The following is a 13,811-nucleotide window of genomic DNA, read 5'->3' as shown; positions in this document are numbered from 1 at the left end:
CTCTGGCATCATTTTGGGTTTTGTGCTTGTTTGGGTCACACCTGGTGATGCTCAGGGGCTACTCCTGGCTCTGCACTCGGGGATCACTCCTGGTGGTGCTCGGGGGACCCTCTGGGATGCCGGGGATCGAACCAGGGTCCACTGCATGCCAGGCCAGCACTCTCCCCGCCGCTGTCCTTCTGGCTCTGGCCCCTGGCGTCATTTGAGACCCAAGGGTAAGAATGCAAAGGCCCCTGCGGTCGCCCCCGGGATGCTGAGGCCTCAGAGGCGCCCTGGTGACCAGGTCCCAGCTGTGTGACTGACTCAGCCTCTCAGGGACCCGGAGAGTCTCAGCAGCATCTTCTTGACAACGCCGCTGGCACACACCCCGGGACACGCAGCGCGGGTCACACCTGGGCACGTCCCCACCCCTTACACTCCCCAGGCGTTGGGCAATGCCCGAGAAGGGCCAGGTCGGCTGCCCCAGAAAGCCGGGTGGATGTCCCTGGCATGGAGCCGGGCACGGGCGTCTCTGCCACCGGGGGCTGCCAATAGAAGCAGGGTGTCCTGGCACCCGTGTGGGTGGAGGGGGGCTGAGGGGCACTCCAGAGCGCAGCTTGAGCCCTCCAGCCCCTCCAACCCCGGGGAAAGACCCCCACCACCGTGGCTGCGAATTGGTCTCAATGCCCAAGGCTGGGCTGCTGCCAGCGAGATACGCCCCCTACAGGGCTGGTGCGGTAGGACAGGCGTGTCCGGGCGACCTGCTACACCCTGTAGGGTACTTGAGTCCGGCAGGAGAGATTCCTGAGCACAGAGCCAGGAGTCAGCCCGAGCACTGCTGGCTGTGGCCCAAACTTCCCGTCCCCCCAGATAAAGTTCTCCGAGATGGCTCAGAGAACTGGGGCGCAGGTTTGCTTTCAGGACGCCGGAGCGATAGGACAGCGGCGAGGGCGCTGGCCTTGTACGCAGCTGACGCAGGTTTAACTCCCAGGATCCCATAGGGTCCCCCAAGCCCATCTCGAGTGATTCCTGAGTGTAGAGCCAGGAGCATCACTTGGTGTGAACACAATCCCCCCAAAAAATAAATTGAGGCAGAAGTGCCCCTGAGCACTGCCAAATGTGGCTTAAAAAAGGGGGGGGGGGGCTGGGGCAATAGCACAGCAGGTAGGGCATTTGCCTTGCACGCGGCCAACCCGGGTTCGATCACCAGCATCCCATATGGTCCCCTGAGCACCGCCAGGAGTAATTCCTGAGTGCAGAGCCAGGAGTAACCCCTGTGCATCGTCAGGTGTGACCCCCCAAAAAAAAGCAAAAAATCAAACAAACAAAACCAAGCATACCTTTCCCTCCCATACACAGAGGATCATGCATCTCTTTTACTTTTGTGGGGGCCCACACTTGACTGTGCCCACTGCTTCCTCCTGGCTCTGCACTCAGGGATCACTCCTGGCGGCACCTCTGGGGTGCCCGAAATCAAACCCAGGTTGGCCACATGCAAGACCAGTGCCCTCCCCGCTGTACTGTCCCTTTAGCCTGGATCAGTGACGCACTTGTCCATTTCGTTTCATCATTGCCACATGAACATCTTAGAAAATCTTTGACTGTCTTCTCTTTCTCCTATTTAGTTTTTCATTTGGGAGCCACACCCACCCCTGTTCAGGGGTTACTCCTGGCTCTGCACTCAGGAATCACTCCTGACGGTGCTCGGGAGACCCTACGGGATGCTGGGGATCAAACCCGGGCTGGCCAACATGCAAGACAAGCACCCTCCCCACTGTCCTGTTGCTCCTGAGTTTCTGAGTTGTTTATAGGCAGCAAAGTAACAGACCGGCAGAAGAGAAAGAACACAGAACAAAGAGACAGTTGAATAATGGCACGTTCACTGGAGGGGGTGGTGTCTGAGAGAAGAGAGGAGAGAGAGAGAGAGAGAGAGAGAGAGAGAGAGAGAGAGAGAGAGAGAGAGAGAATGCTCCAAATTCTAACAACAAATGATGGCAGTGCTCTCGATTCTTTACCCACAATCTCGAAGGGCAGATTCCAGCCAGTTCCTCTAAGGGTGGATGAATGCCAAGATTTGTTTTCTCTCCCCACCTACACGTTTTATTTTTACCTTTGTGGTTTTGGGGTCACAAAGTGAAGATTTCACTTGCCATCCACCACAAGAAAGGTTGTGGAGTTCTAATCCAGAAAGGCTTGAGAGAGAGAGAGAGAGAGAGAGAGAGAGAGAGAGAGAGAGAGAGAGAGAGAGAGAGAGAGAGTGTGTGTGTAGCCATTCCTGGTGGTCATCAGGGCTGACTCCTGGCTTTGCACTCAGGGACCACTCCTGGCAGGACTTCAGAGACCCGAATGAGGTGTCAGGGATCGAACCTAGATCAGGTGCGTGTAAGGTAAACAACTTCTCTGCTGTACATTCTGGCCCATAATGGCTTGATTTTTTTTTTTTTTTTTTTTTTTTTTTTTAGAAATCAATGTTTGGGGCTGGAGAAATAGCACAGCGGGTAGGGCGTTTGTCTTGCATGCGACCGACCCGGTTTCGATTCCCAGCATCCCATATGGTGCCCCAAGCACTGACAGGAGTAATTCCTGAGTGCAGAGCCAGGAGTAATTCCTGTGCATTGCCGGGTGTGATCCAAAAAATAAAAGAAAAAAAAAAAGAAATCAGTGTTTGGGGCTGGAGCATTAGGATAGCAGGGAGGGCATTTGCCTTCCACGTGGCTGATCTGAGTCCCCCAAGCACAGAGCCAGAAATATAAGCCCTGAGCACTGCTGAGTGCTACCCAAAAACCAAGAAAGAGAGAGACAGGAAGAGAGGCAAAAAAGAAGTAAGAAAGGAAGGAAGGGGCTGGAGTGATAGCACAGTGGGTAGGGCGTTTGCCTTGCACGCGGCTGACCCGGGTTCAAATCCCAGCATCCCATATGGTCCCCTGAGCACTGCCAGGAGTAATTCCTGAGTGCAGAGCCAGGAGTAACCCCTGTGCATCGCCGGGTGTGACCCAAAAAGCAAAAAAAAAAAAAAAGAAAGGAAGGAAGAGAAAGAAAGAAAGATTAGAGGTAGAGATTGTATCTCAGGAGCTGGAGCAATAGCACAGCGGGTAGGGCATTTGCCTTGCATGCAGCCGACCTGGGTTCAAATCCCAGCATCCCATAGGTGCATGGCCGGGTGTGACCCAAAAAGAAAAAAAAGAGAGATTGTAACTCAGTGTTAGAGTCTGCCTTGCATATTTGAGGCCTTGGTTGAAACCCCAGCATCACACACACACACACACACACACACACACACACACACACACACACACACAGAGAAAGAGGAAAAATAATAATAATAATAAGGAACCTTCATGTGCTGGGATCAGAGCCATGGTACAACAGGGAGGGTGCTTTTCTTGCACAAGGCTGACCCGGGTTCAGTCCCCAGCATTTCATACAGCCCTCTGAGCCCAGCCAGGAGTGACCCTTTCACCAGAGCCAGAAGTCAGCCCTGAGCACTGCCAATTGTGCCCCCTGTGAAAAAATAACTAAGAATCTTCAGGTGGGCTGGAGGTGACAAGGAGCCTTGGGAAAGTCTGGACCACTTTATTTATGATGAAGAAACAGTTACTGTGTCCATCAAAACGATGTAAACACACTTGTAACCATGTTACCTACAATAATATCATTTCAAGAAAGACCCAAAGATCTGGACTACAGCAATAGCACAAGGGTGAGGGCGCTGGCCTTGCATGCAGCCGACCAGGTTTCGATCCCCAACATCCCATAGGGGCCCCCAAGCACCGCCAGAAGTGATCCCTGAGCGCAGAACCAGGAGCACTGCAGGTGTGGCCCTAAAAATCAAAACCAAGGGGCTGGAGTGGTAGCACAGCGGGTAGGGCATTTGCCTTGCACGCGGCCGACCCGGGTTTGATTCCCAGCATCCCATATGGTCCCCTGAGCACCGCCAGGGGTAATTCCTGAGTGCAGGGTCAGGAGTAACCCCTGTGCATCGCCGGGTGTGACCCAAAACAAAAAGAAAAAAAAAAAGACTCAATGATCCTCAGAGGATCCCATGAGAAGACAGAATCTCTGTGGCAGCGCTCACTTGCACAAGATCCAGAATCCAATCCAGAATGACTTAACAGCCGAAAACAGGAGAATGTGACTCATGCTCCAGAAAGCAGAGAACTAACAGGGACTGAACCAGGAGCGACCCAGATGGTGGAATGTGCAGATAAGGACTTGAGCACAGCTATTATAAACACATGCAGAGGTGTCAGGAAACACTCACTGTCCCCTCACGCCCCAAGAAAAAGCCTTTGCAGAGAGATAGAAACCAATCAGAGGGGCTGGATCGATAGCAGAGCAGGTAGGTCATTTGCCTTGCACACGACTGACCCGGGTTCGATTCCCAGCATCCCATATGGTCCCCCGAGCACCGCTAGGAGTAATTCCTGAGTGCATGAGCCAGGAGTAACCCCTGTACATCACTGGGTGTGACCAAAAAAGCAAAAAAAAAAAAAAAAAAATTAAAGAAAGAAAAACTAAACACAGGTTAAAACTAGAGTGATAGCGGGGCTGGAGCGATAGCACAGCGGGTAGGGCGTTTGCCTTGCACTCGGCCGACCCGGGTTCGATCCCCAGCATCCCATATGGTCCCCCGAGCACCGCCAGGAGTAATTCCTGAGTGCAGAGCCAGGAGTAACCCCTGTGCAGAGCCAGGTGTGACCCAAAAAGCAAAAAAAAAAAAAAACTAGAGTGATAGGACAGTGGAGAGGGCATTGGCCTTGCATGCAACTGACCCGGGTTCAAGTCCCAGCCTGCCACAAGGTCCCTGAGTCCCACCAGGAGTGATCCCTGAGCACAGAACCAGGAGTCAGCCCTGAGCACTGCTAGATGTTTGTCCCCCACCCCGTGGCAAAAAAAAAAAAAAATGATCATTTTGCATCCAGATGAAAGAAAATCTCCCATTTTCTCCCAGGAGTAATTCCTGAGTGCATGAGCCAGGAGTGACCCCTGTGCATCGCCGGGTGTGACCCAAAAAAGAAAAAAAAACCGAAAAAGTATAGGGGAAGAAAGAAAGAAAGAAAGAAAGAAAGAAAGAAAGAAAGAAAGAAAGAAAGAAAGAAAGAAAGAAAGAAAGAAAGAAAGAAAGAAAGAAAGAAAGAAAGAAGAGAAAAAAAGAGGGAGTATAGGGGCCGAGTGATAGCACAGCAGGGAGGGTATTTGTCTTGCAAGTGGCTGACCCGGGTTCGATCCCCGGCATCCCATAGTGTCTCCCAAGCACCACTAGGAGTGATCCCTGAGCTCAGAGCCAGGAGTAACCTCTGAGCATCCCTAGGTGTGGCCCCAAACAAACAAGCCAAAGTGGAACGTGTTGATGCTTTGCCCCACTGAGTAATGCTACAGGGTGAGTGGCAGAGCGAACGAGTTTGAAATAGGGTTCAGACAAAGCAAACCCCCACACTCTGCCTACCCCAACAGCGCCAAAGGCCTCACACTCAGAGCCGCTCAGTGTCCTGGGCGCCGGGGAACCATGTGAAGCTGAGGCACAAACTCAGAGCGTCACACACACAGACCCGCTGCACCCCTGAGCTTTCTCCAGTGCTCAGTCATAATTTCCCAACCACTGAGGCTACCCTTAGCATTACTGCCTGCAGGAGTTTTTTCTTTTTTTGCTTTTTGGGTCACCCTGGAGATGCTCAAGGGTTACTCCTGACCCTGCACTCAGAAATTACTTCTGGCAGAGCTGGGGGGACCATAGGGGATGCCGGGGATCGAACCCAGGATGCAAGGTGCAAACACCACCCCTGCTGTGCTGTCGCTAGGCCTGCAGGATTAAGCCCACAACCACATATTTGCTCTAGGTACTTGGTTTTTTGTTTTTGTTTTTTTTTCCCAGGGGGCCACACCCAGCAGTGCTCAGGGATTACTCCTGGCTCTGTGCTCAGGGATCACTCCTGGGGGTGCTCAGGGGACCCTATGGGATGCTGAGAATCAAAGCGTCACAAGGCAAATACCCTCCCCACTGTATGATCGCTCTGGCTGCTCTTTTTGTATTTCCTAGTTCCCTTCCCCTGGGGGGCATGGCACAGAGACCCCAACAAGCAGAACTTGAGGCACTTCTGGGGATACTCACCAGTTGGGCAGATAAGTGTTAGGGTCCTGCGGCGTGGCGGTGGGGTTCGGGCTGGGCCTGCAGCACTTAGGAGTAGGTGCCATGTGACAGGGGTTTGAACTCTGAACCCGGCACATGCCAGCCTGCGGCTCTGACCTGGCCACCAAGGTCTCTCCCAGCCCCCTTGGTGCTCTTGCTGTTGTTGGGGTGACGGGTGGGGCAGTCTGGATCATGACTGTTTGCATGAAGGGTCACATGTCATTCCAGGTGTCCTAGCACATGTGGGGCTGTGGTGCTTTGGGGGGGGTCAAATGTTGTGTGAGGGAGGGAGGAAGGGCAGAAGGAAGGATGGAGGGAAAGAAGGAAGGAAGGAGGGAGGGAGGGAGGAGGGAAGAAGGGAAGGAAGGGGAGGGAAGGAAGGATTGATGGAGGGAGGGATGGAGGGAAGGAAAGAGGGAGGGAAGGAAGGAGGGAAGGAAAGAAGAAGGGAAGGGGGAAGGAAGGAAGGAAGGAAGGAAGGAAGGAAGGAAGGAAGGAAGGAAGGAAGGAAGGAAGGAAGGAAGGAAGGAAGGAAGGAAAGGGAAGAGAGGGAAGGAAGGATTGATGGAGGGAGGGATGGAGGGAAGGAAAGAGGGAGGGAGGAAAGGAAGGGAGGTTGGCAGGAGGGAAGGAAGGAAAGATTTGTTTGGAGACTACAACTAGCGGTGCTCAGGGCTGACTCCTGGCTCTGTGCTCAGGGATCACTCCTGGCGGGACTCAGGGAACATCTGGGGAGTGAGGGATGGAATCCAGGTCGGCTTCCTGCCAGCCATGCACCTTGGGGCCAGAGCAATGGGGCGTTTACCTTGCACGCGGCCGGCCTGGGTTCGATCCCCAGCATCCCATAAGGTCCCCCAAGCACTGCCGGGAGTGATCCCTGAGTGCAGAGTCAGGAGTCACACCCTGAATATCTCCGGTGTGACCTCAAAACAAAATAAAGTGACATCCAAAAGGCCAGTGCCCCCTCCCCATAATAATATTGCTCATCCCCGCCCCGTCTCGCTTCCACTTTTGATTCCAAGGGGATTTGAAGGAGCACAAAAAAGTTGGGGGGGGTGACAGAGGTGTTTTGTTTTCTTGGTGTGGCCCAGACATCCGGGGCACCGCGAGTGTGTCAAAATGCGTCCCACGCCCCTATGCAGCAAACACCTGGTGCCCCGCCTTGCCAGTGGCACCTCGTAAAGCTGTGGGTTTGGTTATTTGATTATTATTGCGATTGTTATAGTCCAAGCAGGCGTCCCTTGGCTCCCATAGGATTGTCACCTCGGTGCCCACCCACACCCGCCTGGGGGCTCCTGATCCTCCCCTTCCGCCCCTCCAGGTCCTGCCTCCACTCTAACTGGGGGGAGGGGAACCCACAGTATGGCAGGAACAGCTCTGGCCTTGCATGAGGCTGAGCTGGATTCAGTCCCCCCACCCCAAGTTGCGCTGGAGGGGTCCCTGAGCACAGAGCCAGGAGTCTGCCTCAAGCACAACTGAATGTACCTCCCCCAAAAAAAGAATGGGTGGGGCAAAGCAATAGTACAACAGGTAGGATGTTTGCCTTGCACACAGCTGACCTGGGTTCGATCCTTGGCATCCCATAGGGTCCCCCAAGCACCGCCAGGAGTGCTTCCTGAGTGCAGAGCCAGGAGTAACCCCTGGACATTACCAGGTGTGACCCCCCCCAAAATTAAATTAAACTTTTAAAAAAGTGGGGATAGTTTAAAAGTATGATATAATTTATTATATTATTTTCTAAAATTGGGAGAATTTGTGAGAGGAGATAATAAAGCTATGAATCAAGTGACTAAAAAAAAAAAGTGGGGATAAGGGGCTGGAATGATAGCACAGTGGGTAGGGCGTTTGCCTTGCACGCGGTTGACGTGGGTTCGATTCCCAGCATCCCATATGGTCCCCTGAGCACTGCCGGGAATAATTCCTTGAGTGCAGAAAAAAAAAGTGGGGGGGATAAAAAAGATGTGTCCATGAGGCAGTTTTGTCCTTGAGCCGATGTCATGAAGGGTCCCCATGCACCTCTGACACCCTGGGCTGTGCGATCACCCCTATTCAGGAACCCTCCCGTGTCCTGCATGTGACTCAAGTCAAGGAGAGTATGGACCCCCCAGCTTGTGCAGGGCTGAGGTGCCATCTGGAACCAGGGCCCCCTTCGGGGAGCTGCCTGGGGCTGGCAGGGACAGGCTGAATTAGCACCCCGTTTGGCCCCGCTCCCAGGGCCTCAGGCTGGCCAGGTCAGGGACCATCTGGAAGGGACAGCGGGGTGGGCAGCTGCAGACTCGCCATTCAGCATGTACAGCACCCTCCCCCTGCACCCCTGGAGTCAGGTGAGGGGGAGGACACTGGAGAGAGAGAGAGAGAGGGAGGGAGGGAGAGAGACGGACAGAGAAGCAGAGAGAGACTGAGAATCAGTGCATGTTATCCTCTGTGTGTGTGCGCACGCGTATGCATTGAGACCGGGTATATGTGTGCTTATGAGTCTGTGTGTGAGACTGTGAGTGTGGCTGTGTATGAATGTGTGAGAGTGTGTGTGTCTTATGACTGTGTGTGTAACTGTGGGAGGGTGTGTGATTGTATGAGGGTGGGAATGGCTATGTTTGTATCTCTATGTGTCACTGTGTGTGACTGTATAAGATTGTGTGTGACTGTGAGTGTGTGAGGCTATGAGTGCCTATATTTGTGTTTCTGTATGTGTGACTTTGTGTGTTTGCGTGAGTTTGTATGACTATGAGTGTGTGAAGCTCTGAGTGCCTATATTTGTGTTTCTGTATGTGTGTTTGTATGACTGTGTGTGACTGTGTTTGTGTGACTATGTGACTGTATGTGTTTGTGTGACTGTGAGTGTGTATGAATGAGGCTGAGTTTCTATATTTGTGTTTCTGTGTGTGTGAGTGTGTGTGCGTCTGTGTGACTGTGTATGACTGTGTGTGACTGTGTGTTTGTGTGACTGTATATGACTCTGTGTGACTGTGTGTTTGTGACTTTGCATGACTCTGAGTGAGGTAGTTTCTATATTTGTGTTTCTGTGTGTGTGACTGTGTGTGTTTGTGTGACTTTGTATGACTGTGTGAGGCTGTGTTTCTATATTTGTGTTTCTGTATGTGTGGGTCTGTGTGACTGTGTGTGTGACTGTGTGTGACTGTTTGCTTACAGCCCAGACATCTGGGGCCGGAACCGCGCCCCCCTGCGCCCGCAACCCCACCTTTCAGCCCACGGCAGAGACACCTGCCAACTGGGGCCTGCGGTGCTTCTTTGCCTGTTACTGGGGCGTGCGGGGAGCTGAGGGGTTCAGCTGCGCTGGCCCTGCTCAGGCCCCTCTGCCGAGATGGCCACACACCCTCCCCCCCAGCCCTGCTGAGGGATATTTTTAGCCCCTGAGCAGATTATCTAGTCTGGCTCCAGGTGGCTCAGCAGGGCTGGGAGCAGGGCCAGGACGGGCCGGGCCGCGGCCAGGGAAGGTGGAGGTGGCGGGGACAGGACAGGAGGCCGGCCCCGAGCTTGGCAGCTCGCCCAGTGCCCCGGCACCCCCCGCCAGGCTGTCCTGACCGAACCCCGCCTGGACACTTTAGTCAGACCTGCTCACCCAGGCGCAAACCAGACCTACTCCTTTCCAGAATGTTCTAGACCCTGGGCCTGAGCAATCATACAGCAGGTAGGGCCCTGATCTTTTTTTTTTTTTTTTTTTTTTTTGCTTTTTGGGTCACTCCCAGCATTGCACAGGGGTTACTCCTGGCGCTCATGCACTCAGGAATTACTCCTGGCTCAGGGGACCATGTGGGATGCTGGGAATCGAACCCGGGTCGACTGCGCGCAAGGCAAACACCCTACCTGCTGTGCTATTGCTCCAGCCCCAGGGCCCTGATCTTAACCGAGGCTGACCGAGGTTTGATTCCCAGCACCTCAGAGTGTTCCCTGAGCATGGCCAGGAGTGATTCCTGAGCACAGAGCCAGGAGGCAACCCTGAGCATCGCTGAATGAGGCCAGAGAAAAACCCACCCAGAATGTTCTAGAGTCTCCTCCAGCTCCTCGTGACTCTTTCCTTATTATCCCGGTAACCCGGGCATCTCATCACCTCCATGGAGACGGGCTGCCTCTCCCCCATTTCTCCACGGTTGGGTTTTTGGGATTTTTTTTTTTCTGGCTTAGTTCTGTGGATGACGTGATTGTCTTCATTTGGGATTTTTTCTGTTTTGTTCTGTGAATGACGTAATTGTCTTTGTTTGGGCCCCACCTGGCCATGCTCAGGGCTGCCTCCTGGTTCTGCACTCAGGGATCACTCCTGGCGGGGACTGGGGGACCACATGGGGATGCCGGGGATCGAACCCAGGTTGGCTGCGTGCCAGTCCAGTGCCCCCCCACCCTGCTGTCCTGTCACTCCGACCCCTCTTTGTTTTTGCACAGAGGGATCAAAACTGGGGTCTCCTGTGAGCCTGGCAGCTGCCCTACTGCTGAGCTGTGTATCCCCACACACCCCCCAAAGTGGAGGTGCTGGAGAAATCCTTCAAGGGGTTAAGGCCTTTGCCTTGCATGCAGCTGACCCGGGTTCGATCCCCGGCACCCCATAGTGTCCCCTGAGCCAGGAGTGATTCTTGAGTGCAGAGCCAGGAGGAACCCCTGAACACAACCACATGTGGCCCCAGTTCAGAGAAGAGACAGGAGCATTGCACAGGAGGCCCCGACCCCCAAAACACTGGGGGTCAAGATTCAATGCTTTAGTTTGGTTTTGCTGAGATTTTTTTTTCTTTTCTTTCTTTTTTTTTTTTTTTTTGCTTTTTGGGTCACGCCCAGCGATGCTCAGGGGTTACTCTGGCTTTGCACTCAGGAATTACTCCTGGCGGTGCTTGGGGGACTATATGCGATGCTGGGGATCGAACCCAGGACTGCCCGCTGTGCTACCGCTCCGGCCCGAGATTTTTTTTCCTTAGTGGGCATATCCAGGCCTCCTGCGTGCCATCCTGCACTTAACCACTGAGCCCCATCCCCAACTTCTTGTTCCATTTGGCAGGTGGGGAAACTGAGGCCCGGCATGACCCAGCGTGACCCTGAGTGGCCAGTTCTCTGGTCCTAGATCTCAGAGCCCAGGAACACAGTTGACAGAACTCTGGGCTTCCTCCTGGCTCTGTGTTCACGGGTCCCCTGGCGGGTGCTCAGGGGACCATACAGGGTGCCAGGGATCAAACCTGGGTGGGCCACGCGCCAGGCAAATGCCCTCCCCGTGGTGCTCTCTTGCCCTCCCAGTGGTACTCTCTTGCTCCGACAACAGTCCCTTTGCACGCCCACACACCTTTTGCTGTTCCGGTACCTGTGTCCCCGGCAGGGAAGAACAACTGCCATAAGCAAAGATGAAAGCCCAGATAAGGGCGTGTGTGTGTGCTGAGAGAGGCAGGTGCCCGGGGCTGGTTTAGAAACGGAGCCTGGGAACCAACGCGGCCGGGAGGAGCAGGGCCGGGAGGTGAGGCGGCAAACGGATGTAAGCGGATGGTTCTGGATCTCGCCATAAATCTTCCTGCCCTGCCCTAGGTCTGGAAAGTTCTATCAGGAAATTGCTGAGACAGGAACCCCACACCCCGCCTTTCTGCAGAGCCCGCAATCCCAGCTCTCCTCTCCACCGCCCCCCATGATCTCTGGTCGCTGTCTGCCACATGTTCTTCCCACACCCCCAGTTCAGCCCTGCCCCTGACCCTGGGGGGGCCTGGAGAGGGGTGACTCCAGCCACCTCTGCTGCGTCAACCCAGCTTTTGGGGGGTCATCTGTCAGCGCATCTGGCAGTGCTGAGGGATCACTCCTGATGGGCTCAGGGTACCCAATGGGATGCTGGGGATGGAACCCCGACCAGCCGCATGCAGCACCCAGCGCCCTCCCCACTGTGCTAGCTCCATCCTGGACCTTTCTCAGCTCAAGGGGGTCACCTCGAATGATACTTCCTGCCTTTAAATCAATCCTGCTCCTTGTGATCCAGTCAACCCCCACCGCACTGGGTTAGCTGATTTGGTGATGTGTCTTGGGGGGGCATGGGACAGTGGGTTCTGGAGGTGCTGGAATGTCGGCTGTGTCCCCAGGACCCCGTCCAGGCTGTTGTGTACAAGTTGATCAAAGAATGGGTTGTGGGAGAGTGGAGAAATAGATGGATGGATGGGTGGATGGATGGATGGATGGATGGGTACATGTATGGATGAATGGAATGAAGGATGGCTGGCTGATGGATGACAGAATGAGGAATTGGAGGATGGGGGTAGTGGGGAGATGGGGGTTGGGAGGATGGACAGCCAGATGAATGGACAAATGGGTAGATGGACAGGTAGGTTCAGGAGATAGACAGGCGGGCAGGCACAAGGTGGATGAGTGGATGGACAGACAGGTAAACATTCCCAGTGGGAACTGATGTGGGGATCTAGGTATGTGGCTTGAGAGCTCAGGAAAGGGAGCCAGGGATACTGCTCAGTGGTAAACACTTGCCTTCCATATATGACACCAGGGTTTGATCACAGACACACACACACCACCACCACCACCACACACACATCTCAGAAAAAAGGAAAACTTGTTTGAGTTTTGGACAACTCTCCCTCCTGCAGGCTGGGCTGCTCCCTCTCCAGCTGCTGGTGGAAAACTGACCCCCTGGTTCACTGATGGCATTTTTCAGACAGCTCAGAACAACCAGGGAAGGAATTGTGGGTGTCCTGAAACCCTTCATCTGTGAACTAGGACAGAAACAGCTTCTGTGCATTTTAACGACTTAAATGTTAAAGGGGCCACGGGGCTGGAGTGATAGCACAGCGGGTAGGGCGTTTGCCTTGCACGCGGCCGACCCGGGTTCGATTCCCAACATCCCTTAGGGTCCCCTGAGCCCATAGGATCCCCTGAGCACCTCCAGGAGTAATTCCTGAGTGCAGAGCCAGAAGGTAACTCCTGTGCATTGCTGGGTGTGACCCAAAAAAGCAAAATAAAAAAGTTAAAGGGGGCAGAGATCACACAGTGGGCAAGCCACTTGCTTTGCACGCAGCCGACCCAGTTCAATCCCCAGAGCCCTCCTATGGTCCCTGAGAACCACCAAGAGTGACTCCTGAGTGCAGAGCCAGGAGGACCCCCTGAACCTCGCTGGGTATGGCCCAAAAGCAAAAATAAATAAATAAATAAATAAATAAATAAATAAATAATAAATAAAAACTTAAGTAATGGTGGACTGGAGAGTCAGTACAGGGATTAAGGGATTTACCTTGCACGCAGCCAACCCCAGCCCAATCCCTGTCACGCCTGAGTCCTATCAGGAGAGATCCCTGAGCACAGACACAGGAGTCAGCCCTGAGCACTGCCGGGGGTGGCCCAAAAGCCAAAACCAGACTCCAACCCTTCCCTAATGCCTGAGTTGGGGAGTGGGGAAGGGGCTCCTCTTGCCACACCCCAACCTCCAAGCTGAGCGCCCCACTCACTTGCCCGTCTGTCCCCAGGATGTGGTCGAGCCTGAACGAGTGGTTCTGGCATGAGAAGCTCTGGCTTCCCCCCAACGTCACGTGGGCCGACCTGGAAGACCACGATGGCAAGGTGTACCCTCACGCCCGGGACCTGCTGGCAGCCCTGCCCGTGGCACTGGCCCTGCTGGCCCTGCGATTCGCCTTCGAAAGGTGAGTGTCCGAGTTGCAGCGTCTGCCCGCCCACCACCATACCTGTATGTGCATGTGTATTTATGTGTGTGCACATGTGTGTATAC

The 13,811-nt window shown here is 54.1% G+C and overlaps 1 protein-coding gene across 3 annotated transcripts in view; it reads left to right on the top strand.

Annotated features, from left to right (window-relative positions):
- CERS4 (ceramide synthase 4) overlaps window positions 1-13,811 on the top strand; it is a 35,314-nt gene that overhangs the window by 15,093 nt on the left and 6,410 nt on the right. For all 3 annotated transcript variants that reach the window (XM_004614857.2, XM_055125066.1, XM_055125065.1), the window contains exon 2: window positions 13,552-13,725. In XM_004614857.2, coding sequence (XP_004614914.2) covers window positions 13,553-13,725 — 173 coding nt within the window. In that variant the 5' untranslated portion in view covers window position 13,552. The remainder of the gene's footprint in view (window positions 1-13,551; window positions 13,726-13,811) is intronic.

Source organism: Sorex araneus, chromosome 2 (assembly GCF_027595985.1).
Source record: "Sorex araneus isolate mSorAra2 chromosome 2, mSorAra2.pri, whole genome shotgun sequence".
Taxonomy (NCBI): Eukaryota; Metazoa; Chordata; class Mammalia; order Eulipotyphla; family Soricidae; genus Sorex; species Sorex araneus.
This window is presented reverse-complemented; position numbering and strand designations above follow the sequence as displayed.